At 45.1% G+C, this 26,736-nt stretch overlaps 1 protein-coding gene across 5 annotated transcripts in view; it reads right to left on the bottom strand.

The window, feature by feature from the left end:
* The window catches only part of COL4A5 (collagen type IV alpha 5 chain), a 346,840-nt gene that overhangs the window by 184,956 nt on the left and 135,148 nt on the right, over nt 1–26,736 (bottom strand). For all 5 annotated transcript variants that reach the window (XM_029607613.1, XM_029607611.1, XM_029607615.1 and 2 more), the window contains exon 2: nt 18,348–18,407. In XM_029607613.1, the coding sequence (XP_029463473.1) occupies nt 18,348–18,407 (60 nt within the window). The remainder of the gene's footprint in view (nt 1–18,347; nt 18,408–26,736) is intronic.

Below are 26,736 nucleotides of genomic sequence, written 5' to 3'. Positions count from 1 at the left end.
GCACTGCCTGAGTTTAAGTATGCTGAGAGTGGTGATGTCAGCATCCGGGTCCACGGCCAGGTTCCTGCCGCAGGCCCTTTAAAAGGAACAAGGATGCGTGCGTGCCTAGGAGGGGACGCGGTGCGATCGGCAGCGTCTCTCCGCAGAGCAGGCTGAAAGGCCTGTCCGGAGGAGTAATCCTGGTTGGAGGTCCTGGGCAGCATGGCAGGACCAGGGACACTGGCAGGAGCCAGAGGTTGTAGCCAGCGGCCGACTGCCGCCAACGACAGAGAAGAGAGCGCTGAGGTCCATCTGGGAAGGTGAGAGGGCCATGCTGCAGGCCTCCCGTGGGCGGTAAGCGTAACAGTACTCCCCCTTTACCCCCCCTCCTGGAAGTCGGGGTTTGCCCGGATGGGCACAATGGAAGTTTCTGAGGAGGGTCTTGTCTAGGATGCTCTGGGCAAGCTCCCAAGAGTTTTCCTCAGGACCATAACCCTCCCAAGAGAGGAGGTACTCCCATTAGCAGCCTCTGCGATGGACATCTAGGACGTTGTGGACTTGATACGTAGTGTCAGTTTCTGCCACCAACGCGGATGGCTCGGAAACCTTTCGGATAGGCCAGGACAACACCACAGGCTTGAGTAAGGAAACATGGAAGGTATTATGTATACCCAAGGAAGGAGGCAGTCGGAGTTGATAGGTCACAGGTCCTATGTGTCGAGTAATTGTGAATGGTCCGATGAACCGAGGAACAAATCTCTGGGAAGGTATTCGAAGCCTGATATATTTAGTGCTCAACCAGACTTTCTGGCCAGGATGAAATTCAGGAGCTGCGCGGCGGCGGCTGTCAGCCATCTTCTTGGCCCAGGAGGCGGTCTGATGTAGGCGGAGATTCGTCTGTTCCCATATCATCTTAAGGGCATCCGCAGTAGCCTGTGCCGCGGGGGAAGGCACGGTGAGTGACATGGGCAAAGGAGGTCGAAGTTGTTTCCCATAGACAATGGCGAAAAGAGATGTTCCTGTAGCTGTGGCAATGTGAGAGTTATGAGAGAACTCTGCCCAGGATAAGAGGTCTGACTAGTTGTCCTGTTGGTCATTGATGTAAGCCCATAAAAATGCTTTCAAAGAGCGGGTCATCCGCTCAGCTTGCCCGTTGGCCTGGGGATGATAGGCGGTTGTGAGGCTGATGTTGATAATGAATTTTCCGGCAAAGAGAGCGCCAGTATCTGGCGATGAATTGTGGACCTCGATCGGAAACCATATCCACTGGTAAGCCATGAAGTCGCGCTAGCTCAGGTGCAGATGGTAGGCCTGGAAGCAGCACGAAATGAGCCATTTTCGAGAAACGGTCTATGGTAACCCATATTACAGTATTGCCCCTAGAAGCAGACAGATCCACGATGAAATCCATTGACAGATGTATCCACGGTTCTTTGGGTGCTGGAAGCGGTTGAAGAAGTCCCCACGGTCACCCAACTGGAGGTTTCTGTTGTGCACAAACAAAGCAGGATTCGACGTACGCCTTTGCATCAGAGACCAGGGTAGGCCACCAGAAAAATGCTGGAGCAGTGCCATGGTTCGCACTTGTTCTGGATGACCGGCAATCTTGAAATCATGGGCCCAGCGGAGCACCCTTTCTCGGAGTCGTTACGGCACCACAGTTTTCCCCATAAGGACTTATGAGTAGCTGACAGGGAGACACAAGCAGGACTGATGATATGATATGTTGGCTCATCGGGAATATCCTCTGGTTCGAATGATTGAGATAAGGCATCTGCTTGAAGGTTTTTTTCTGCGGGGCGATAACGGAGCTCAAAATCGAACCGGGAAAAAAAAGGGCCCACCGAGCCTGGCAGGCATTAAGATGCTGTGCTTGACTTAAATGCTCTAGATTTTTATGGTCCGTGAACACCGTGAATTTATGTTGTGCACCCTCGAGCCAGGGACGCTATTCTTCTAAAGCCAACTTTATGGTAAGTAATTCACGGTCCCTAATGTTATAGTGTTGTTCTGCTGGGGAAAACTTCCACGAGTAAAAGAAGCATGGGACTACGGTACTATAGGCGGTCCACTGGCTTAGGACAGCCCTGGCTGGACGAGTCGGATCTGGGTGATGTAGACAGGGTCCCTTTTGAAAGGCTTCTTTTAATTGATGGAATGCTGCTATAGCTTCAGGTGGCCAGTTTCGTGTATTCTGGCCCTTCCTAGTCAGGGCCATCATGGGGGCGGCCAGAGTAAAATAGTGAGGGATAAAATGGCGGTAATAGTTAAGGAACCCCAGGAAACATTGTAGCGCTTTAAGTCCCACAGGCTGTGGCCAGTCCCGGATCGCCTTCAATTTGTCCGCGTCCATGGAGAAACCCTGTGGGGAAATTATGTAACCAAGGAACGGTAGGCTGGACTTCTCGAACAAATACTTGTCTACTTTTGCAAACAACTAGTTTTCACGAAGACGTTGTAATACCATACATACATCAGCCCGATGTGAATCAAGGTCCTTTGAAAAAATTAGGATATCGTCCAGGTAAACCACGACTTTAGCATACAGTAGATCTCTAAATATTTTATTCATCATTCGCTGGAATACAGCAGGCATGTTGGAAAGGCCGAAGGGCATCACTAAGTATTCATGGTGACCGTCCCTAGTACTGAAGGCAGACTTCCAGATGTCCTCGGGACGGATTCGCACCAGGTTATACGCCCCGCGTAAGTCCAGCTTAGTGAAAATGGTTGCACCTTGAAAACTATCGAAAAGTTCAGAGAGATTAGTGGTAAGGGATATTTATCCCTGCGAGTGATGGCATTTAGGCCGCGGTAGTCAATGCACTAGGGGTGTGCATTTGTTCCCTATGAATTGGTAATCTGCAACGTCTAGGGCCATATTCATTGTATTGTGGGGAAGCGAAACGTATCGCAATTCCCCACGAATACAACGAATCTTTGCCGAATTATTCAGCCATCTAAAGGAGCCAATTTAAACAAACCCCCCACCCTCCCCAAAACTCCCTGGTGGTCTAGCGGGGGGTCCGGGAGCCAACTCCTGCACTCACACCCTCGGCGGCCAGTTTCAAAATGGCGCAGATAGCCTTTGACCTACTATGTCACAGGGGCTACTGGTGCCATTGGTCTGCCCCTGTCGCATGGTAGGAGTAATGGATGGCCGGCGCCATCTTGTGCTCCTACCATGTGACAGGGGCTGACCAATGGCACCGGTAGTCCCTGTGACATAGTAAGGGCAAAGGCTATCGGTGCCATTTTGATTACTGGCAGCCGACGGCTTGAGTGCAGGAGATCGCTCCCGGACCCCCAGGGACTTTTGGCAAGTCTTGGGGGACCCTCCTGACCCCCACAAGACTTGCCAAAAGTCCAGCGGGGGTCCGGGAGCGACCTCCTGCACTCGGGCCATCGGTTGCCAGTATTCAAAATGGCACAGATAGCCTTTGCCCTCATGGCACAGATAGCCATGTATACAGTATTATTAGGACACAGTCAATTTCTGACATTGCTGAAGGAAGCAATCTCCGAATTTTGGCAAGTCTTGTGGGGGTCAGGCGGGTCCCCCAAGACTTGCCAAAAGTCCCTGGTGGTCCAGCCCCTGTGACACAGTCCCTTACTATGTCACAGGGGCTACCGTTGCCATTGGTCAGCCCCTGTCACATGGTAGGAGCAGAAGATGGCGCCGGCCATCTTGTGCTCCTACCATGTGACAGGGACTGCCTACCATTGCTCCTACCAAGTGAACCCTTGGCCAGGGCTGTTCACTTGGCACTGTAGGCTAGCTAGTTTAAGCTTTTTCTCTGGTTTTCCCTAAGAAGATGGACTGTCTCCTTCAATGTCCAAACAGACTGAAGAGGAGTTAATTTCCTCCTGCTATGCACTAAGTCTGTTGCCGATAGCTGTTAACCACACCCCTTTTTTGTATAGTTTTCTTTTTTTGATTAGACAAACACTCAGCACTTTAAAGCAGTAATATTATATAACTAGAAAAATAGACAGATAATATTAGCACTACCCAAAAAGGTATTATACCTTCTATTGTCTGAGACAAAACATGTATAGTAGGTTAGATTATTTCATGTGCACACCTCATTTTGTCTCCAGAATCAAAAGTAGTAATATTTTGGTCAGCTCACTGCTGATCACTCACCTGTGGAAATTTTTCTGAGTCTTGGGCCTAAGAAACCCCGAGCCTCTCATTGGCAAATGAATACAGTATTATTAGGACACAGTCAATTTCTGACATTGCTGAAGGAAGCAATCTCCGAATTTAATTTGCATAACCCATTTGAGGATTATTTGCTGGTTCTCAGATGGGAAACTTTTAAAGCATGGTTTTGAGGTAAACAGCCCTATTTGTGATACAGATGGTGACCAAAGTGTTAATGGGAGGGAAATGCCTGGGGCCTGATGGTATTCTATAGACTTTAAGGAATATCTTCTGGAAGGGTCTCCCTTTTTGGTGCCATTATATAAAACTTAGCTTGGGAACAGGTAACTGGCCTGGGCGATTTGGCAGATGCCACTGTTTCCCTAATTTATAAACCTGGATGGGATCCAATGGACTGTGGGTCCTACAGGCCTATTTCACTCCTTAATTCAGACCTGAAAATTTTGGCCAAGGTTTTGCAGTCTGTTCTCCCTTCATTGGTTTATAGGGATCAAACAGGCTTCGTGAAAGGGCAGGTGTCTACTTTTAACACCAGATGATTGTTTAATATTATTCATCTGGCTAAGCATCGAGTATCCCTGGGGTAGTTTTGTCTCTAGATCCAGAAAAAGCTTTGATAGGCTATCCTGGCCATTTGTATTTGCAGTTTTGCATCATGTGGGTTAAAACTATGTATGCTAAACCTAGTGCTCGGCTCCTGATGAATAGTTCGCTTTCCCCCTTCTTTCCAATCGCACGAGGTAAAAGAGTGGGTTGTCCCTCGTCACCCCTACTTTTTGATTTAGCTGTGGAACTCCTTGGCTTTAACTATACAACTACATCCTGGCATTCTAGGGGCACGGTTAGGAAGAACTGAGCATAAAATCTCTTTGTATGCAGACAACGTACTAATATCTCTCACCTCGCTGAGAACGTTTGATCCTGCATTGATTGAACTTTTATGTCAATATGGGGATACTGCCAGATACAGGATTAACTGGGCTAAATCTGAGATTTTTCCTTAGGGCGGGAAGGTATTCATTTTGGACTGTATGAGTAACTTCTGATTGATGATAGAGAGATTTAAATATTTAGGAATTTATATCCCTAAAGATCTGTATGGGCTGTGTACCCATAACTTTACTGGTCCCATCGGTAAGATCAAGCAAAGTTTGCAGAACGATGCATTTTCCTACTTCATGGGCTGGGCAGGTAAATTTATTAAAAATGAAAGTACTACCCAGGCTCTTATATTTGTTTCAACACGGGCATTGTAATATTCCTTTGAAAGTGTTTGATGAGTTCCACAGTTGTATGGCTAAATTTATTTGGAATCATAGGCAGGCACCTATTAGTTATGCACAATTGTGTACCCTAAAAAACAAGGTGGCACTGCCAAAGTTAAAAGTGTACTATTGGGCGGCCCGATTGGTGTGCCTCAAAGCATGGGCTGGACATATGGATACCCCTTGGGTAGCACTGGAACATATGCAGTTAAAGGGAAGCTCCCTGGCTAGGTTGCCATTTCTTCCAGAAGACTCTCCAGTGAAATGCAGGGTGAGCAGGGGGAACCCAATCATATTGCATACTCTTAAGATGTGGTCTCAGGTGCGTACATTTCTTGGGGGTAGAAAGTGGGGCATTGTCACCTATAGCCCCAATTTATGGGAACTCATGCATTTCAGGATACACTCTCTCAGAAGAGTTCAAAACTTGGAGAGATTTAGGTTTATTTGCTATTACGCAGTTTTAGGATGAAGATGATCTCCAATCATTGGAGTGTTTAAGTGAGTTTGTCTTGCCTTCATGCAATCAGGTGCATTACCTGTGGTTGTGAGAGGCACTGGCAAATCATTTTGATGTTGTTGCCACATGGGATGGAGAGATACTTGGGTGATCCGGACGCCTGTATTAAGGGAATAATGGCCATATACTGGGGTACATTAATTAGTCTTTTTGAAGAGGAAACAACTCTGAAATTGACTGAGCAATGGAATTTAGATTTGGGCACCATCTATAATCAAAGTATGGAAGCATATCTGGCTTGCTGCTCACCACAGTTCTGTTTGTACTAAGCAGGTTGAACTAATAATTAGATTATTACACAGAACTTATCACACACCCACATTCTATCGTACAATTCATGGGACTGCAGATGTGGCGAGTTGGGAATATAATAATCATATGTGGTGGTACTATCAAAGTGTTAGTCATTTTTGGAGACATGTTACGCAGGAAATTGCTGATATCCTGGGTTTTCCTATTGGTATAACCCCCTATAACAGGCTGTTGACAGATTTTCAATAGCCACCTTTTGAAAATCCAATCCGAAGATGCATCATTGGCATGATCAAGTTCGAGAAATTGCAGATATCAAGCGTTTGAGAATGAAAGTTTTACATATCAAAATATCTAGGGCCTGTATCATACCTATTACAAGATAGGTTAGACCTTTGTTTTGTGGGGAAGTCTGTACATAGGTGACTATGTTAAAATGTAAGTTTTGTGGAAGCAGGGTTTTGTTTATACATTGTTGTATACTATGAAAATCTTATAAATAAATAGTTTAAAAAATAAATTCCAAGAACTGGACAATAAGGCGGATTTAGTGGAAAGCCAAGTGTAAGATATTCAGAATGTTAATGCCACCTTGGTTCATGGAAACATTGAACAGCTTGAGAACTAAGCCAGGCACCTGAATCTGCAGTTTTTGTCTTTCCCAAAAATCCCTGTAATCTCTGTGAGGGGCATCTTAAAGAAATGTGTTACTAGAATCTTGGGTCCGCCTATTGGTGAAGTTTATTTTGTACCATCTCGGAGAAGAACCAGAAGTTTGGCCCCGGACAATCCCTTGGATGTCGCCGCCATGCTAGAAAGCTCCATTACGTGCGTGCGTGGGAGAGAGAGAGAGATCCTTCTGGTTACTTTTGTGAACAGGACTTAACCATGATCTTGAAGCTTTATTTTCTTAAAGCCCAGTCTCTGTTCTAAGGGAGGAGGATGTTGTAAAATTCCTCGCAGGAGAGAAGAAAGTTGCTTCTTGTAATGCGTCAGGACGTTTTGGCTTTGGGGCTATGTTTTTGCTTCGATATCCCTGCAAATGCACGGTTACATTACGCTGAAGTTAGGAGGTCATTTTTTTCTCCTGACCCAACTACGTTTTTTCCTTGACCAAAGAAAAGGTTTCCAGTGCTTTGGCTGCTTACTATATGGTGTTCATAATTGTTATGCAACTTTAATACACACTTTTGCCTTTTCTTTATATGGTTTCTTGCTTCATTTTTCTCCCTACATAAATTTTGCATTTCCACCCGCTCTTAGATGGTGGTCTAAGGATATGCATATTTTTCTTTTCTTTTTACCTCACCATCCATATAGTATGCTCACTGTTTTTTCCTTCCTTTTTTTCACAAGTAATGTTTGTATATTAATTGAAATGTAAAAAATAATAATAAAAAAAAAGGATCATGAGCTGACCTACAAGCAGCAGAATCATTTCCAATATTGCATGTCTGCCCCCCTACTCCCGAATCATGTGCCGTTTCACCTTCCCCACTCACACACCATAGCAGCTACCATGGCATGTAGGCCTACTCGTTCCTCTTTCTTTGGCAGCTGATGGGATGGGATCTGCCAATGGCATCCCCTCCCCCCCAAGTCCCAGCTCCTCCATCCACTCTGTGCCAGCATCATATGCTTTTGTAAAACTGACAGGCCAGCACTTCTTAGCTGCCGATCCCGTGATGCACGAGAGCAGCAGCCAGGAAGTTCCATGCCCGAGTTTTGAAAACTCTCGCGCTACCTTAGAAGAGTGCGGCACCTGCAGATTTGGGCCATGTCCGAGGAGCTCTGAAGGGCATCAGGCTTGCTTTTCACCATTACAATTTGCAATCTTGAAAAACAAATTTGCCGAAGGTCAAAAAGGTTCTGTGTGGTAACACTCGCTCCCCCACCCCAATCCTTTCTTCTGACAACTCCCTCTCTGTGTGATCCTCTCTCCTCGTAGCCCAGCCAGGGGAACGCAGTGCTTCCTTCTCCACCTGCAAGCTCCTCTCTGGTGATCTGAATATGCGAATCCAGTCAGTGCTGCAAAACTAAGGAGCCCCACGCATTCAGAGCCGAGCCAGCATGGAAAGAGGAGAGAATTGTACTGCTAGTGGGGAAGGGAAAGGACTGGAGATCAGGAGGGAGAGGCAAGGTTAAAATTAGGAGTGCTATGTTGGGCCTGTTCAGCCCAGGTTGCAAATATGAGCTGTTAAGCCATCCATTCCAGAGGAGTTTGTATACAGATCTCTAAAGAGCTGTAAATATAATTTATATTATCTAGGAGCTCCAGGTATCTTATACTCCAGCAATGAATACAGCTATAAAAATTATCTATCAACTTATCTACCAGGCATGTGCATTAGTTTGAAACGAAAATGAAAAAGTGATGCACGAGCAACATTCCTCTTGGGTCTCACGCCAACAGTGGATGACAACTGCTGGGAAGCGAGGGAAGGCTGATGAAAGGGCAACATTTTTCTCTTAGGCAGAATCAGTGGTGGGTGAGGAGAGAAAAGCAGTGGCAGCCTCCCCTCCTGGCTGGCTCTGAGCCCAGCAGTGATCCGCAAGCGGCAGCAGCATTAACAACATTGTCAGCACGGAGCCTCTGAGCCCTCTGATCTCACAGGCCCTGAAACAGCCCCAATCCCTCGTTGCACAGGGCTTCCTGTTACCACAGGAAGTCGCGTGAGGGCAGTGCTGCCGCAGGGCCTGCAAGTGCCTGCTGGCTCCCAGGCCCCACACTAATGCTGCCGCCGGTTCCTGAAAAGCACTGCCACCTGTGGCACTTAGGACCCCCAGCTGACCCATTTGGGGTGAGGACTCGCAGTTTGGGAAGCCTCGCTCTAGGCAGCCAGATCTGCTGGTACTGGAGCAGATAATTCACAGTGCTCCATCCCTGCCTGTGCCTGGCATTCATAGGCTTATCCCTGCCACCCTGACAACACATTTGGTAAAACAGATGCTGCTGAAATCAAACCAGGACTATACCTTGGCGGCACAGTGCACTTTTATCCCTAGATTAACATTTTTTCAGACACATACAGTGAAATCTTTGTTGCTATTCATTTTTTTTTCCACCCCACGTACCTCATCCTGGTATTCTAATTCCCAGCAGTTACTGCCACGGGGCTCTATCAGGGAACAAAAAAGCAATCCTGCTGCAAACTCAAAACGGCACTGCTCATTTGGAATTTTAAGGAAATTTGAGTAACACTGTTAAGCACTAGAATAATGATGCTTAGGAATAAAAATGTCATCAATCCAAATAAATTATTATGTAAAAATAACCACCAAGTTGGAAATTCCTTTGTCTCAATTACTTCTCCTCTGTCACAACAGACAATCTAATCAACATAGTGGAAACCCCCATTGCTTCACAATCAACAGAACACCCAGTACAACAATGGAACAATAACGTCACTTCCGCCATCAAGGCCCTAGCCCCCACTCAAACCCAACCCTACAAGACCCTCCTGGTTCCAAGGTGGTCTTTTTCTACTCAAACAATCCCATCGACTGGAACAGAAATGGAGAAATAAACTGAGACCACCCTTCGACAACTGCAAGGAACACTCAAAGAAATATATGGCAGCCATTCAACAAGCACTACATCTCCAAACAGCTAGAACTAATGAAGAATCACCCAGGGAAACTTTTTCACCTGAACCCCCAAACACCTAACAACACTTCTGACAAGCCTTCAATGGAAGACACTGCTGAATTCTTCATGGAAAAATTTCAAACTGTAGCTCCTCCTTCACCGCTTCTGCCTCCCTGTACTCTTTCCTCCCTTAACCCCAGCCAGATCGATTCAATCCCTCCTGACAGTATCCCACTTTTCGAATACAAAACAGTCTCCCCCACAGAATTAGCCATGCTGCCTGCCCGTTAGGCCTAATACCTCTCAAATGCTCGGCAGAATCTATACGGGTAAAAATCCCATGTGTGTTGGGTAAGAGTATAGTGATAGGAGTATACTACCGTCCACCTGGCCAAAATGGTCAAACAGATGATGAAATGCTAAGAGAAATCAGGGAAGCAAACCAATTTGGCAGTGCAATAATAATGGGAGATTTCAATTACCCCAATATTGACTGGGTAAATATAACATCAGGACTTGCTACAGACAAAGTTCCTGGATGTAATAAATGACTGCTTCATGGAGCAATTGGTTCAGGAAGCAACAAGAGAGGGAGCTATTTTAGATTTAATACTTAGTGGAACGCAGGATTTGGTGAGAGAGGTAACGGTGGTGGGGCCACATGGCAATAGTGATCATAACATGATCAAATTTAAACTAATAACTGGAGAGGGACAATAAGTAAAATCTGCAGCTCTAACACTAAACTTTCAAAAGGGAAACTTTGATAAAATGAGGAAAATAGAAAAAAACTGAAAGATGCAGCTGCAAAGGTTAAAAGTGTTCAACAGGCATGGACATTGTTTAAAAATACAATCCTAGAGGCGCAGTCCATATGTATTCCACACATTATAGGTGGAAGTAAGGCAAAACGATTACCGGCATGGTTAAAAGGCGAGGTAAAAGAGGCTATTTTAGCCAAAAAAAACATCCTTCAAAAATTGGAAGAAGGATCCATCTGAAGAAAATAGGGTAAAACATAAGCATTGTCAAGTTAAGTGTAAAACATTAAGACAGGCGAAGAGAGAATTTGAAATGAAGTTGGCCATAGAGGCAAAAACTCATAATAAAAACTTTTTAAAATATATCCGAAGCAAGAAACCTGTGAGGGAGTCTGTTGGACCATTAGATGACCGAGGGGTTAAAGGGGCTCTTAGGGAAGATAAGGCCATTGCAGAAAGACTAAATGAATTCTTTGCCTCCATGTTTACTAATGAGGATGTTGGGGAGATACCAGTTCCGGTGATGGTTTTCAAGGGTGATGAGTCAGATGAACTAAACCAAATCACTGTGAACCTGGATGATGAAATTTAATGTGGACAAGTGCAAGGTGTTGCATATAGGGAAAAATAACCCTTGCTGTAGTTACACGATGTTAGGTTCCATATTAGGAGCTACCACCCAGGAAAAAGATCTAGGTGTCATAGTGGATAATACTTTAAAACCGTCGGCTCAATGTGCTGCAGCAGTGAAAAAAAAAAAAAAAGCAAACAGGAATTATTACAAAGGGAATGGTTAATAAAACAGAAAATGTCAATGCCTCTGTATTGCTCCATAGTGAGACCGCACCTTGAATACTGTATACAATTCTGGTCGCTGCATCTCAAAAAAGACATAGTTGCGATGGAGAAGGTACAGAGAAGGGCAACCAAAATGATAAAGGGGATGGAACAGCTCCCCTATGAGGAAAAGCTGAAGAGGTTAGGGCTGTTCAGCTTGGAGAAGAGACGGCTGAGGGGGGGATATAATAGAGGTCTTTAAGATCATGAGAGGTCTTGAACGAGTAGATGTGAATCGGGTTATTTACACTTTCAGATAATAGAAGGACTAGGGGGCATACCATCAAGTTAGCAAGTAGCACATTTAAGACTAATCGGAGAAAATTATTTTTCACTCAATGCATAATTAAGTTCTGGAATTTGTTGCCAGAGGATGTGGTTAGTGCAGTTAGTGTAGCTGGGTTCAAAAAAGGTTTGGATAAGTTTTTGGAGGAGAAGTCCATTAACTGCTATTAATCAAGTTTACTTAGGGAATGGCCACTGCTATTAATTGCATCAATAGTATGGGATCTTCTTGGTGTTTGGGTAATTGCCAGGTTCTTGTGGCCTGGTTTGGCCTCTGTTGGAAACAGGATGCTGGGCTTGATGGACCCTTGGTCTGACCCAGCATGGCAAGTTCTTGTGTTCTTATGTAGTAGGCCTGATTGACAAACTAAAGAGTAGCAAATCACCTATACCAGATGGTATGCATCCTAGGATTCTGAAGGAACTAAAAAATGAAATTTCAAATCTATTAGTTAAAATTTGTAACCTATCATTAAAATCATCCATTGTACCTGAAGACTGGAGGGTGGTCAATTTAACCCCAATATTTAAAAAGGGCTCCAGGGGTGATCCAGGAAACTATTAGACCAGTGAGCCTGACCAGTGCCAGGAAGAATAGTGGAAACTATTCTGAAGATCAAAATCAGAGCATATAGAAAGACATGGTTTAATGGAACACAGTCAGCGTGGATTTACCTAAGGCAAGTCTTGCCTCACAAATCTGCTTTATTTTTTTGAAGGGGTTAATAAACATGTGGAGTTAGGTGAAATGGTAGTGTATTTTGATTTTCAGAAGGTGTTTGACAAAGTCCCTCATGAGAGGCTTCTAAGAAAACTAAAAGGTCATGGGATAGGAGGCGATGTCCTTTCATGGATTACAAACTGGTTAAAAGACAGGAAACAGAGAGTAGGATTAAATGGACAATTTTCCCAGTGGAAAAGGGTAAACAGTGGAGTGCCTCAGGGATCCGTACTTGGACCGGTGCTTTTCAATATATTTATAAATGATCTGGAAAAGAATACAACGATTGAGGTAATCATATTTGCAGATGATACAAAATTATTCAGAGTAGTTAAATCACAAGCGGATTGTGATAAATTGCAGGAGGATCTTGCAAGACTGGAAGATTGGGCATCCAAATGGCAGATGAAATTTAATGTGGACAAGTGCAAGGTGATGCATATAGGGAAAAATAACCCTTGCTGTAGTTACACAATGTTAGGTTCCATATTAGGAGCTACCACCCAGGAAAAAGATCTAGGCGTCATAGTGGATAACACATTGAAACCGTCGGTTCAGTGTGCTGCAGCAGTCAAAAAAGCAAACAGAATGTTGGGAATTATTAGGAAGGAAATGGTGAATAAAACGGAAAATGACATAATGCCTCTATATTGCTCCATGGTGAGACTGCACCTGTAATACTGTGTACAATTCTGGTCGCCACATCTCAAAAAAGATATAATTGCGATGGAGAAGGTACAGATAAAGGCTACCAAAATGATAAGGGGAATGGAACAGCTCCCCTATGAGGAAAGGCTGAAGAGGTTGGGGCTGTTTAGCTTGGAGAAGAGACGACTGAGGGGGGGATATGATAGAGGTGTTTAAAATCATGAGAGGTCTAGAACGGGTAGATGTGAATCGGTTATTTACTCTTTCGGATAATAGAAGGACTAGGGGGCATTCCATGAAGTTAGCATGGGGCACATTTAAAACAATCTGAGAAAATTATTTTTCACTCAATGTACAATTAAGCGCTGGAATTTATTGCCAGAGGATGTGGTTAGTGCAGTTAGTGTAGCTGGGTTCAAAAAAGGTTTGGATAAGTTCTTGGAGGAGAAGTCCATTAATGGCTATTAATCAAGTTTACTTAGGGAATAGCCACTGCTATTAATTGCATCAGTAGCATGGGATCTTCTTAATGTTTGGGTAATTGCCAGGTTCTTATGGCCTGGATTGGCCACTGTTGGAAACAGGATGCTGGGCTTGATGGACCCTTGGTCTGACCCAGTATGGCAATTTCTTATGTTCTTACATCTACAACTTAAGACAAAAAACTTAGCCCCTTGGCTAAGGCCCAAGGCTCTGTAACGCTCCTACTAAAAAGGGCCGTTATCAAACCTATCTTGAGAAAAACTGGCTCTGACCAAAAAATAGCCAAACTTTCTTACAGTTTCCAGCCTGAGTTTTCTACCTAAAAAAGAGTGGAAAAAGTGGTCTGCTTCCAACTCCTAGGCTTCCTAGAAGAGGGCAATATCCTAAAGTCTTACCAATCTGTATTCAGGAAAGGCAATGGACCAACAGTATCCACATAAATGCCAACCAACGTGGATGCTGTTTCCTAGTTCTATTAGATCTCTGTCCCTTTGACACAGTCAGTCACTATTACAATGCTTAAGTGGCATTGGCGTTGAATACACAGTTCTCAAAGGATCTGAATCTTCCCTAAACAGGACTCAGTCCATACTATGAGCACACAAATCATCCTTACCCCAGACGTCATCTGTGTAGTACCTCAGGGTTCAGTGCTTTGCACAACACTTTTCACATTTACATTTGTCACATCTGTGACCTCAACCAATGCTTCAGCGGTGAATGCCACCTTTTTGCTGATAGCATCCAACTCTGCATCAAGATAGATCGGACCATGCCTCTTCCTTGCCAAACTTAATCTCTCTCTCTTACAGCAATAGTCCAATAGGTCAACCACCAAAACTCCAGCTCAATTCCTCCAAACCAGAATGCCTCTGCCTAAGTCAAGTGCACCCCCTTACTGTCCCTGCCTTCCTTATCAGTCTGAGAGTTCAACTCGACCACAACCTCAATGGAAACCCACATCTCAATGAATATGTGATTATATTTGCATATAATGGAGGCAGTGAATGCAAATCTCTCTCTCATACATATTCATTATCAATATCCTGAAAACTAGGCCCATTAGTGGTTCCTGAGGACCAGGGTTGCCACCCCTGTGCTACTGGGTAGGTCAGTGTGGGGTGGGGGCTTGCTGCAGATGACCTTGAAGGGAACTGGTGAGAAGCAGCCACGGATTGTGGCACGAGTGGCTTGAGGACTTATTTTTTTGTCTATGAAGGACTGTGTCTCGCCTCTGTTTTTGCGTCTGCCGCACAAGGAAGCACGGTTTCTGACCTGCACTGCTTTATTTTATTCAGTAAACCTCACTCTGGTGTTATCTACAGGTTAAGCCTATCCCACCTGCCAGCATGAATCCAAGTGACCCCAAACGCTGCATCGAGTTGGAAGTGCTCAGCAGCTTCTGAAGTGTGGCCCCCGATGAACTGGGGGGGGGCAGGGGTTACATTCTTATTTTAAAAAATATATCTTTCCAGGTCGGAAACTTCACAGCTCTCCAGTTATTACAGAGTCCCATATTGAAAGCTTGTTACTGGTTAGACTGGATTCGTCACTAGCTCTAAAACAAACAAACAAAAAAAGAAGCAGAATGTGATAGAATTACCCCGACAACCATCAGAGCTGGGAACTGTAACACTGGTGCATAAGCAGCCTCACTTAGGATTCTTTTATTCCCTGAATTTCTGCCTTAGGCTATAGGGGTCAGACTGGCCTGACGGCTGAGGGACAGGGCTGTGTGCTTCTGTGCAAGAGACCCAGGTCCTACCCCCCAGGCCCATCTCTGGTGGAGGAGGGGTGGAGAGCGTCTCAGCTATCACTGGCCAGACTATGGAGGTGCGTGCACATGGGGATCCCAGAGGTTAGGCGGGGGTTTGTCAAACAGGTGGAATGGGAGGGCGAGCTACAGCTCCGCAGAGACCCCAGAGGAGGAGGAGGAGGAAACCTGAACAGACTGAGAAGCTAATTCTGCTCTGATGACTTTGCTGGCGACATTAATGAACATCTGAGAGGAACAGGCTGGGAGACAAGAATTACAACAATTAAACATTTCACTAATCAGGAGAAAATCAACAGAAGGATTTTGTGGTTTCACAAGGAAAAAAAGAACGCCAGCTATGGCCAGAGAAGTCCCTTTTCTATTTATTTATTTATCTATTTAAGCACAGATGCCAAGGGAGCTCTTGGCAAAAGAAACGGAGAGAAGATGCAGCAAGCGCTGGCAGACATTTCTCGCCTGGGAATGAAAACACTGCCGTTTTATCTGGGTCAGAAAGCGTGGGGGGAGGGTCTGATGCTTGTGAAGAGGGTCGTGCTGACCGGCATTGCCGATGTCTTCCAGGAGGCGAGCGCTGCCGGCCAGTCCTGCACAAAAACTGCGCCTGGGCTCCGGGAGAATTCCTCGCCGCCTCTTCCTAGGAGGGGCTTGCAACGGCCATTTTGGAAATAAGCTACAAAGAAAGCCCCATTCCACCGCCGGGGGGGCCCTGCCTCAGAAAGGAAAGTCATAGGGTGGGGGACAGGATTCCCAGGAAGGAGAGAAAAACAGGCGCACGAAGGAACGGAGAATCAAGAAGCTGTGTAACCACCTAAAGTCCGTGGATGCTGAATTCGCAGCAGGGTCTGAGCTCAGGAGAGGAGTGCCAGGCCAGCAAATTAGGTTCTTCTTCAAGGCTATAGCAAGGAAAAAAAATAAGGTAACGGAGATACACAAACCCAACCAAAACCCAAAGGCCTATAAAGCGGTTCATGATAGTTAAAAGGTACTAAAAAAAAAAAAAACAAATTAAAGAGCAGGTTAGGAAGTACTGTGGGCAGTAACAAGAAAGTCCTCAGTGGAGGCGGGGCCGGTGGTCCGAGGGCTCTGGGTCTGATTCCCGGAGCAGGACGCTACCACCTGGTCTGGCCGAGGCTGGGGGTGCCGTGGAGGCAGCAGTCATTACTCAATGGCAACACCCTAGTGGCCAAATTCCAGGGCCATTTCACCGAGTTTTGCAGGAAGTCATGCTCCGTGGCCCCCAGACCGGTCGCTGCAATAGCCGTGGCTACGTAATACAGGGGGAGAAACCCCAGAGGGTTTATGTCCCCCCTTAGCCCATCAGGGGCTGGGTCTGACTGAACTGGAACCCACAAAGAGCAGGAGGAAGCTGCTGGGTCAATGGATGCACCCAAGTCAAGGTACAGGTGCTGGGGGAAGAGCAAGGGAACCCGGGTCACGGATACCCCCAGCAGCTTCTCATTGTACCGGCCCCTGCTGCAACCCCTTGCACGGGTTATTTAAATTAGGCTTGCACATTAAGACTGTGCCTCTCCCCAGCCGGCCTACGTTTTAAACAGGCCCCAAAATCCACAAGTACAGCCTTGGAGCGGAAGAGCGGAGAAGTTAAGTTCTCTTGCGGCCATTTTGTGAGTAGTAAACTTCAAGACCGAGGGCTTTTGGGCCTGGGCCTAAGCTAGGCCTATGGTGAGAGAGGATCAGCAGGGAGGAGTTTAACTGCTGGAAAAGTGGGCTGTGATTTTTGATGGGGTTTTGCTAAACCTTTCCTTACTGTACCTGCTAAGAGCTGCGATTTGTTTTTTTCAGGACTTTTGTACTGATTTGCCAAACTGTCACTTTCCAAGATGTTTTTCTGCTTTGATGGAAGTCCCCACCACTGTGTGGAACGAGATTATCTGGAGAGTCACAATCGCCCCGAGGACCCTGGAGGTTTGCTTTCCCTCTGTTGGAAGGGTTGAAGCAGCTGGGCTGATGTGTAAGAGATCCCCCTCATGTACGGGAGGACCTGGAACTGCTTAATGCTGAACTTTTCCCCAGTCTGATCTTACATTTGCTAAACTGCTCATCATGTCAGCAGCTCTACCCTCTATATCATTCACGTCTTGGGGTCTCCTTATGTGAACTACAGCAAGTAGACGTCTCATCTCTCATGCATCTGCTGAAGGGGATGGACATGTCCTCAAAAGACCATGCCTGAATAAATTGATCAGTGCAGAAGGAGCCACCAGCTTCTGTCAAGGCCACCCTTCTGGAAATCTTTCTGGATGTAGGTCAACACTTATTGTAATCTTCAGATTCTGCTATATGACTTCACCACCATCCAGTCTCCTCCTCATGCCTGAGAGACGTTTTGTTTCCAACTTTCAAACCTGCCACTGCTAGGGTGGACAGCTGGCTCCAGATTGTCAGGGCAGGTTGATCCACTCCTGGTTTTAAACCCCATCCCCCTCTGTATGCGGTACTTATAGTCTTGCTTTTCTTAGGGAATGCAAGAGGGAAAGCAGAATAAGTCCCAGCATGCAATGGGGTAAAACTAGGACTGGATCAACCTGTCCTGAAAATCTGGAGCCGGTTGGCAACTCTAGCCACAGCATCTCCCCTTTTCCTCCAAGCAACCAAATTCAAAGTCCATCCCCTTGCCTCCTTCTGAGACAAATTTAACTTCATTACCCAAGAGTGCCAGGAATCCTTGCCAAACCTGATGGTCATGTGGCCACCTACTGATGAGAACTGGTGGTCACTGGATGCTTTCTGACAGATTAGATGGGCCCTCACAGTACCTACCTACTGTCATATTCTCTGTTTCTAAGGCTTAGAAAAGCTCAGCCCCCACCACCACAATATTCACTGTACTCCTTGTATTTCTACATAAATTTGCCTGAAAGTTGTTATATTGGCATTCAGCTTAGTATCATTTGAAGAGAAAGTCAGACCATGATGCAAACATGATAGAGATACAGGCGTGACCATGCATTCTTGGTGGTGGTAGAAGAATTAATCCTCTGTGTATTTCAAGGGTAAATGGCTCTCACCGATCATTTAAGAGAAAACGCACAGTGAATTACCTTTGTCCCTTTCACTCCACTACAGTCGCATTTTGTTCCCGGTGAACACCCGTGGCAAGCCTGTTAGAAAAAAGAAAAAGATAAAAATCAATAAAATCACATCATTGCTCAGAAAATGAGTCCTCCTGAGACGCATCCCTGCAGAGAGTGAAGAGGGATATGACAGACACTATTGCTCACACACACACACACACAAAGCCTCAAAGCAGAGCAGGGTTTAGAACCCACGAGTCTTGTCAGAGTGCAGTGCTCGAAAAATAACCCCCTTCCCGATGACACCATGTGCTTTCATTGTGGGCATTATAACGGAACCAAATACAGTATATGTATGCTAAGAACCTTTTATGACATCAATGAAAAGCCATTGCGTTTGTAGTAGGGGGACAAAACTGCAGTTACGTCCTGAGCCACTAGATGGAGTCCTAAGATGCAGACAACGACCACGCTTAACACTGCATTTCTCCATTAGGCACAGAATAGGAGAAAACCCCTGGAGAAGCTGGATCCCGGGGGTTTCCTCAACAAACTGCAAGCATCCTACAACGTTTCATCTCTTCTTTTCTGATGCAGCCACTGCCAGGTGTCTATAAAGTTACCTCCCGTCACAGCACGGCTAACCAAGGATACAGTAGGGGACTAGCAAGCACTGGGCTCCTGAGGCAAACAGAAGGGTCTTTTGGGACAGCCGTGATTTCCTCAGGAAATGGCCGCATGGAGTCCCAGATCTGGCCATGGCCCTCAAGGGTATATCCCGCACAACAGAAAGCATCATCATGGCATCACCGCAATGCAATTAGTTTATTTATTTATTTGAAGTATTATACAGAAATAAATTATGATTTACAGTGCCTTCTGAGCTTTATGCATGATTTAAAGTGCAGTGCTGACAAAAGAACTATTTCTAAACATGGCTCTTCACCCCAAGTGGGTGTTTGTAAACTTTTCTTCTTACTAGTTTTAGAGAATTTGTTTTTTCCTGGTTGGTTCTGCAAAGCTCTAGGGGCTGTCATACTTCTGATTTCTACCCAGTGCGTCTTCAGTATCCCCAGACCTCTCATCCTTCAGCCAATCAGAGCTCTCATTCTATACTGCTGAACAAGAGGTGTGGCCACAGCTGGGAGAACATCCACGATACACACCAATCAGGGCTCTCATTCTATACTGCTGAACAAGAGGTGTGGTCACTTAACTGGGAGAACATCCACGAACATCCGTCACTGGCAGGGGGGGGGGGGTCTGAAGGCCCCGAGAGATTAGGGCAAGGCACGCCACAATCTCCTCACCCAGCACAGCCACTTCAGCTTTGGTCCTTATGGTGTGCTTACAACAGGAGTGGCTCGAGGCAATCTGCTGCCTGAGGTGAGGGTTGAGCTAGCGCATCTTCCCGACCTCCCAAGACCATGCACAGGTCAAATCATCGACAGCCAAAGGTGGTGGTTGTGGGGCGGGCCCCTTGCTTCTGAGATGCTGCAGAGGTGGGAACGCAGGGGTCAGAGTTCCCCGAGGAGCGGCAGATAAGTGTGTCAGTGATAACGTTTCTAGGAAGCCTGCCAGGTTTCAGCGTTTACCTAGAGACCTGCCTCCCGCGTTTACCTAGAGAAGTGGGAGATGGGGGAATGCTGGGGGTCTCTGTGTAGCAGGCTCCCTTCAGGTCAGTGCAAAAGGTATTAGGCGCCCTACAGCCCTGGGTCTCCTCCCTCCCAGCTCTCACCACAATTAAAAATTGCACATTTGTAATAATGGATTTTACATGAAAAAGGACATTCATAGTCTTCCAAGGTAAAAATATCACACCATGTCTATTACTTCTGCATGCACCCCTGTGGTACCAATCAGAAAACTCTGGTTGGAACCAATATAGCATTAGGCTTATTGTAAAATGTAAAATTCAGTTTACTCATGGCCCTCAGAAAGCCAGGAGTAAACTGAATTGCAACAACAATATAGTAAACCTTCCATACCAAAATAGCACTAAATGCCAGCACCAAAATAGTAACAACCCTACCTATGAATAGGCAACTCTGCAAATATTACACCAGGCCCTAAAACATCAATATACCTCCTATTAGGAAAATAGAATAAGTAAGGCTGCTACAGATCCCTACATAGAAACTACATGCCAACAACATACCTCTCCCCGGTCACACATGCAGAAAACTGATGTACTCTCACTAGATACAGAATAAAGTGACCATAAAGTATAAAGAGAAACGTGCAGAGAAAAACAGAACTGCAAACCACAAGAAGCCAGACTCTGTATACAGTGCAACAATGGAAAAACAAAAACTTCATCATGCCTCATAAAACAACAACATTAAAAAATATATAAAGTGATTGATAACAGCAAAACTATACTAAAAGAATGTTTTTCAACAAAGCTAACAGATCATTCAATAATTAAACTCAAAAAGTTTTTAAGAAGTTCTCAAAAACCAATAAAATATTTTAAAACAATAAACACAGACAACACCCAACAATTAGAACAAATAAGAATGAAAAAATTCCCTGCTCTCCATTCTTTGAGAGCAGGGAATTGATTTGATTTCCAGTCAGCCTGAGATTGCCCTGAATTGGGGGAGGGGGGTCACAGAAACCTTAACCTCTCTCACACACGCACACTTATACACACTGTTTCTCATACATACAGCCATGCTCTCTCACACACACACACACACACACACAGTCTCTGTCACTTATATTTATTTATTATTTATTTATTTTTAATTTTTATATACCGGAATTCCTGTATGCAATACAAATCAGTCCGGTTTACAAGAAACGAAAAGGTTGCCCTGGTCTGGTAGATTAGACTGGGGTTTTTTACATAGAACATAGAACAATAACAATCAACTATTGAACATTATTACAAGGAACAGTGAAAGTAACAATAGTATTTAACAAACATATAATATTATTATAACATTATTCGTGTTCACATTTTACAATGAACTTTATACACATCCTCTCCCTCTCTCACACAGTCACACACTACTCACACATGTACACAGGCTCTCAAACACCTTCTGACAGACACACACAGAGGATATCACACACACACACACACACTCATACTCATAGTGGGCAATACTTTGAAATCCTTAGTATAAAAAAAGTTAGGATTTATTAGGAAAGGAAAGGAGAATAAAACCGTGAATATCATAATGCCCCTGTAACACTCCATGGTGAGACCAAACTTAGGATTTTGTGTATAGTTCTGGTTGCTGCATCTAAAAAAATATATAGTTGCATTAGTACAGGTTCAGAGAACGGTAACCAAAATGATTAAAGGGCTGGATTCAGCTCCTCTACAAGAAAAGGCTAAAGAAGTTGAATCTGTTCGGCTTGGAGAAAAGACATCTGAGAGGGAATAAGATAGAGGTCTTTGAAATCATGAGTAGACTAGAACAGGTAAATGTAAATTGGTCATTTACTTTTTCAAAAAATACAAACACATTCAAAACAAATCAGAGAAATTCTTTTTCACTCAATGCACAATTCAGTTCTGGAATTTGTTACTGGAGGATGTGGTTAAAGCAGTTATTTATTTTTTATTTAAAGCTTTTTTTATACCGGCATTCATGATAGAATCACATCATGCCGGTTTACAAGTAGCAAGGGGAGTGAAAAACCTAACATTTAACAGGTGGAGAGAAGCAAGAAAGTTACAATAAAACAGGGGAAGCAGGAACTGGGATAAGAAAAGAAGCCCGAGTAGTTTTAGAAGTAAAAACAGGAACAACTATTTACATAGTGCTGGGATGTAACATGGTTATAGCAGACAGTTCATAAGGCCCATTAGAGGAGTCAGTGAGATTCAGGAAAGGCTTGTCTGAATAACCAAGTCTTAACTCTTTTTCTAAATGTTAATAAGCATGGTTCCTGTCTGAGGTGTGGGGGCATAGCGTTCCAGATGGAAGGTCCCGCCGTGGAGAAGGCTCGTTCCCTGAAGGCGAGGTGATGTGTCACTTTGGATTGGGGAGCATGTAACGATCCTCTGTAGGCTTCTCTGATGGGTCTGAAAGAGGAGTGTAGTTTGAGTGGGATTTGAAGGCTAAGAGGGGCTTGGGAATGGATGGTTTTGTGGATGATGGTCATGGACTTATGGAGGATTCTGAAATGTATTGGTAACCAGTGCAGATTTTTGAGAATGGGAGAGATGTGATCTCTTCTTCTGGTGTTTGTCAGGATTCTAGCTACCGCGTTTTGGAGCATCTGAAGAGGTTTAATGGAGGAGGAAGGGAGACCTAGCAAGATAGAGTTGCAGTAATCTATCTTAGAGAAAATCACGGCTTGGAGAACCGTTCTGAAGTCCTGGAAGTGGAGGAGTGGTTTGACTCTTTTTAGTACTTGTAGTTTGTAGAAGCCGTCCTTGGTGGTGCGGTTGATGAATGATTTTAAATTCAACCTGTTGTCGATTAGAACTCCTAGGTCTCTTGCTTGGGTGACGAAGATGTTAGATGGTGTGCTTAGTATGATATTACTGTTTTCCGGGGAGATGAGGAGGAGTTCTGTCTTCGCTGCGTTTAGTATCAGGTTTAGACTAGAGAGAAGAAGGTTAATCTCTCTTTGGCAGGTTTCCCAGTGTTCGAGTGTTTTGGTAATAGATTCTTTGATGGGGATCAGTATTTGCACATCGTCGGCATAAAGGAAGTGTTTTAGTTTGAGGTTAGTTAGCAGCTGGCAGAGAGGAAGAAGGTAAATTTGAAAAGGGTGGGGGAGAGGGAGGAACCTTGCGGAACTCCCAGTGATGAGTCATAGCGGAGGGATTCTTTGCTATTGATTTTTACCTTGTAACCTCTGTTACTAAGGAAAGATTTGAACCATGAGAAAGCCATTCCTGAGATTCCGATGTCCGCCAATTGGTTGAGGAGGATGGAATGGTTGACGGTATCAAAGGCCACAGACAGGTCAAGGAAAATTAGTATAAAGGATTGGGCTTTGTCCAGGCCCATGATGAGGTAGTCAGTAAGTGAAATGAGAAGGGTTTCAGTGTTTAATGCCTTGCGGAACCCGAATTGGGTGGAGTGCAATATTTTATGGTCTTCTAGGTAATCAGAAAGTTGAGAGTTGACCAATTTTTCCATTATCTTGGCCACAAAAGGGAGATTGGAAATGGGGCGGAAATTGTTGGGATCTTTTGGATCAAGGTTCGGTTTCTTTAGGAGAGGTTTCAGAGATGCCAATTTTAAAGCCTCTGGGAAGATTCCCTGAGATAAGGAACAGTTTATGATATCGGCCAAGGTTTTGGAGATGGTGTCGGGTATTAGCAGCAGCAATTTTGTAGGGATGTGGTAGAGTGGATGGGATGAGGGTTTCATTTTCTTTACTAGAGATTGGATCTCTGAGGCTGTGGTGGGTTCAAACGATTCTAGGGAGATGTTCTTGTTAGGGAGATGGTAGGAGCTAGTAGTAGAGGAGGGGTTTGGGGGTAACTGGGATACGAGATTGGAGATTTTGTTTTGGAAGTACAGCGCTAGTTTGTTGGCTTTGGATTGAGCTTGGTCATTAGGGATCATAGGGGCGTTAGCTTGAGTTAGATCTGCTACGTAGGAGAATATGTTTTGGTGTTGAAAATAAGGTCGTAAATCTTGTGGGCATAGAAATCTCTTTTTGCCCTTAGGGTGGAGTTCTTGTAGTGGTGCAGAGCGAGCCTGTATGCGGCTAGTGTGCTGGAACATGAGGTTTTGCGCTAATTGCTTTCTTTCCGTCAGATGTTTTGTCTGAGTTTACGGAGTTTGTTGGTGAACCACTGTTGTTTTTTTGGGGAGTTGTGGTTGAGTTTTTTTGTTGCTAGAGGACATAATTTGTTTGCTACTGATTCTGTAATGTTGCTCCAAGATAGAAAGGCTGAGTTGGGGTCTGAAAGGTCAATATGCGGAAGTTCATTAGCCAAGTGGTTGCTGAGGACTTCTGAGGAGAAGTTTCTTCTGTAGAGGAACGATGATTGAATGGGGTAGGTGGCATGGGTTTGTGTCAAGGAGAAAGTGGCGGAGATTAATGAGTGGTCCGACCAAGGGACCTGTGTACATTCAGGGGAGGATGAGTGCGAGATGCCAGCGTTAATGAAAATAAGGTCCAGCGTGTGGCCTGCTTTGTGGGTGGGCTTGTTGATGATCTGTTTGAAGCCCATAGCAGAGAGGGTAGTGAGAATAGCCTCACAGTTGGTTGAGCGAGTGGTGCTGTCAACATGTAGGTTGAAGTCACCTAGAATCATCGCAGGAGAGTCCAGATTCAAGTATTTTGCAATAATTTCTACGATGGAAGAGGCATCAGATTCAAGAAAACCTGGTGGTGCGTAGACAAGGAGGATTTGGAGTTGGTCTGTTTTGAAAAGGCCGATTTCTAGTTTTGAGTCTGAGGTTATAGGGAGTTGGGAGAGTCTCAGCTCTTTTTTGGCTGCTAGAAGAATTCCCCCGCCTCTTTCCTTTAGTCTGGGAAGGGAAAAGAAGTCGTAAAACTGGGTGGGGAGTTGATTTATTAGGGCTATGTCTGTTGGTTTGAGCCAAGTTTCTGTTATGGCGCAAATGTCTGGTTTGGAATCTAGTAGGTAGTCGTTCAGGATCAGAGATTTCTTGGTAAGAGATTGTGCATTGAATAATGTAAGTGAAAATAGAGTTTTGCTGGTACGCGGTTGCAATAGCGATGGTTCTTTACTGGTGGTGATGAGACTGTGGCGTAGAATTGGGATTGGGAGGCCTGGTGGTATTGTGAGGGAGCGGGTAGTGCTTGAAGAGGTTGGATAAATAGCCACTACTTACCACTGCATGATAGCAACATGCAGTGGTAAGTAGTGGCTATTTACTATTTGGGATCCTGCCAGGTACTTGTAACCTGGATTGACCACTGTTGGAAACTGGATACTGGACTTGATGGACCTGCAGTCTGACCCAGTATGGCCTATCTTATAATCTCTCATCACATACACACAGACTCTCACATATAATATATGCACACATTCTCAAACACACACATGCACGCAGCCTCTCTCTCACACACACACACAGTTACTCATGCATTCAGGCTCAATCTCACACACACACCCACACATGCACGCAGCCTCTCTCTCTCTCACACACACACACACACAGTTATTCATGCATACAGGCTCAATCTCACACACACCCCTAGTCACACATGCACGCAGCTACACACACACACACAGTTACACATGCATACAGGCTCAATCTCACACACACACACAAACACACACATGCATTCAGGCTCTCACTCTCTTTTACATGCACACACATTCTCTCAGGACCACCCCTCTACTCTTTGACAGCGGCAGGATAGGCTCCGTCGTCCCCACACAGGACCTTCTATCTTCAGGCCGCAGTGGGATGGGCTCTGCCATGGCCCCACTGTTCAGCAAGCTGAGGCAGCTACCGCCGGAGTGTTTTGTAAGACACCTTTTTGCCGCTCCCAAAATTTTGCCACCAGATGTGGCTGCTTCACCCTGCCTCATGACAGAGCAGTCCCTTGTTTACAACAAACATCTGTCTCAGCAGTTTGGTTTTCCTCTGCATTAACCAGATGTGACTTGACAAGGTTTTAAGGTTAAATTGCTTTTGTTAGGGTTTTTATGTAATTTATGGAGCTGTCATTAGATGGCGGTTCTCCGGTTAGTTCCACTGTAAACTATTTTGACTTCTATAAAAATAAAAGGATGTCAGAATGTCAAGAAACAGTTCATACTGGCAAGGTTGTTGAAGCTTCAGGACCATCACTTTTCCTCAAAGCAGCTTTGCAGATGTGTGAGCTGGCAGCACGTACTGGCAGATTCTCAAACACAGTACTGAGTAACAGCACCTTTTCCTCTACCTGCTTGAATTAATCTGTGACCCCCCCTATAAAAAAAAAAAAAAGGCATGGATTAGGTGCTGCCCCCATCGATCCTCCCTGTGTCATCTCTTCTGCATGGAGAAGCGACTTCAGAACCGGAGACCGCTGCCTGGGCAGGGGAAGAGGACGGATGCTGAGCCCCTGGGGAAAGAGAGAGGGGAATCGGCCTGCCTGCAGGCGATAGGGCAAGGTAGTGCGAGGCTAGGGATGCTGAGCCCCTATCACTGTTCTTTCGGATGTGTGTGGGGGAGGGAGGTCTTCCGTGGGGGGCCACTGAGCCCCTGTCTTTGTCCTGTGTGTGGGTGGGTGGTGTTGGGAGGGGGGTTTTCATTAGAGCTGCTGAGCCCCCCCATCATTGTTGTGGGGGGGGGGGGGGGGGGTGTGTGGTTATGTTAAGGTCATAAAATGTCCAGACAACAAAGTTAGAAAAAAGAAGCCTGTCCCTCTTGGTTTAGTGGTTTGTCAACTCTGGGAATGCACAGGACAGGAGGAAACACATTTCTGTTTCTATTTCTCCAGTGCTGCACTGCATACAGAGTCTGCCTTC

This window comes from Rhinatrema bivittatum, chromosome 6 (assembly GCF_901001135.1).
Source record: "Rhinatrema bivittatum chromosome 6, aRhiBiv1.1, whole genome shotgun sequence".
Lineage (NCBI taxonomy): Eukaryota > Metazoa > Chordata > Amphibia > Gymnophiona > Rhinatrematidae > Rhinatrema > Rhinatrema bivittatum.
This window is presented reverse-complemented; position numbering and strand designations above follow the sequence as displayed.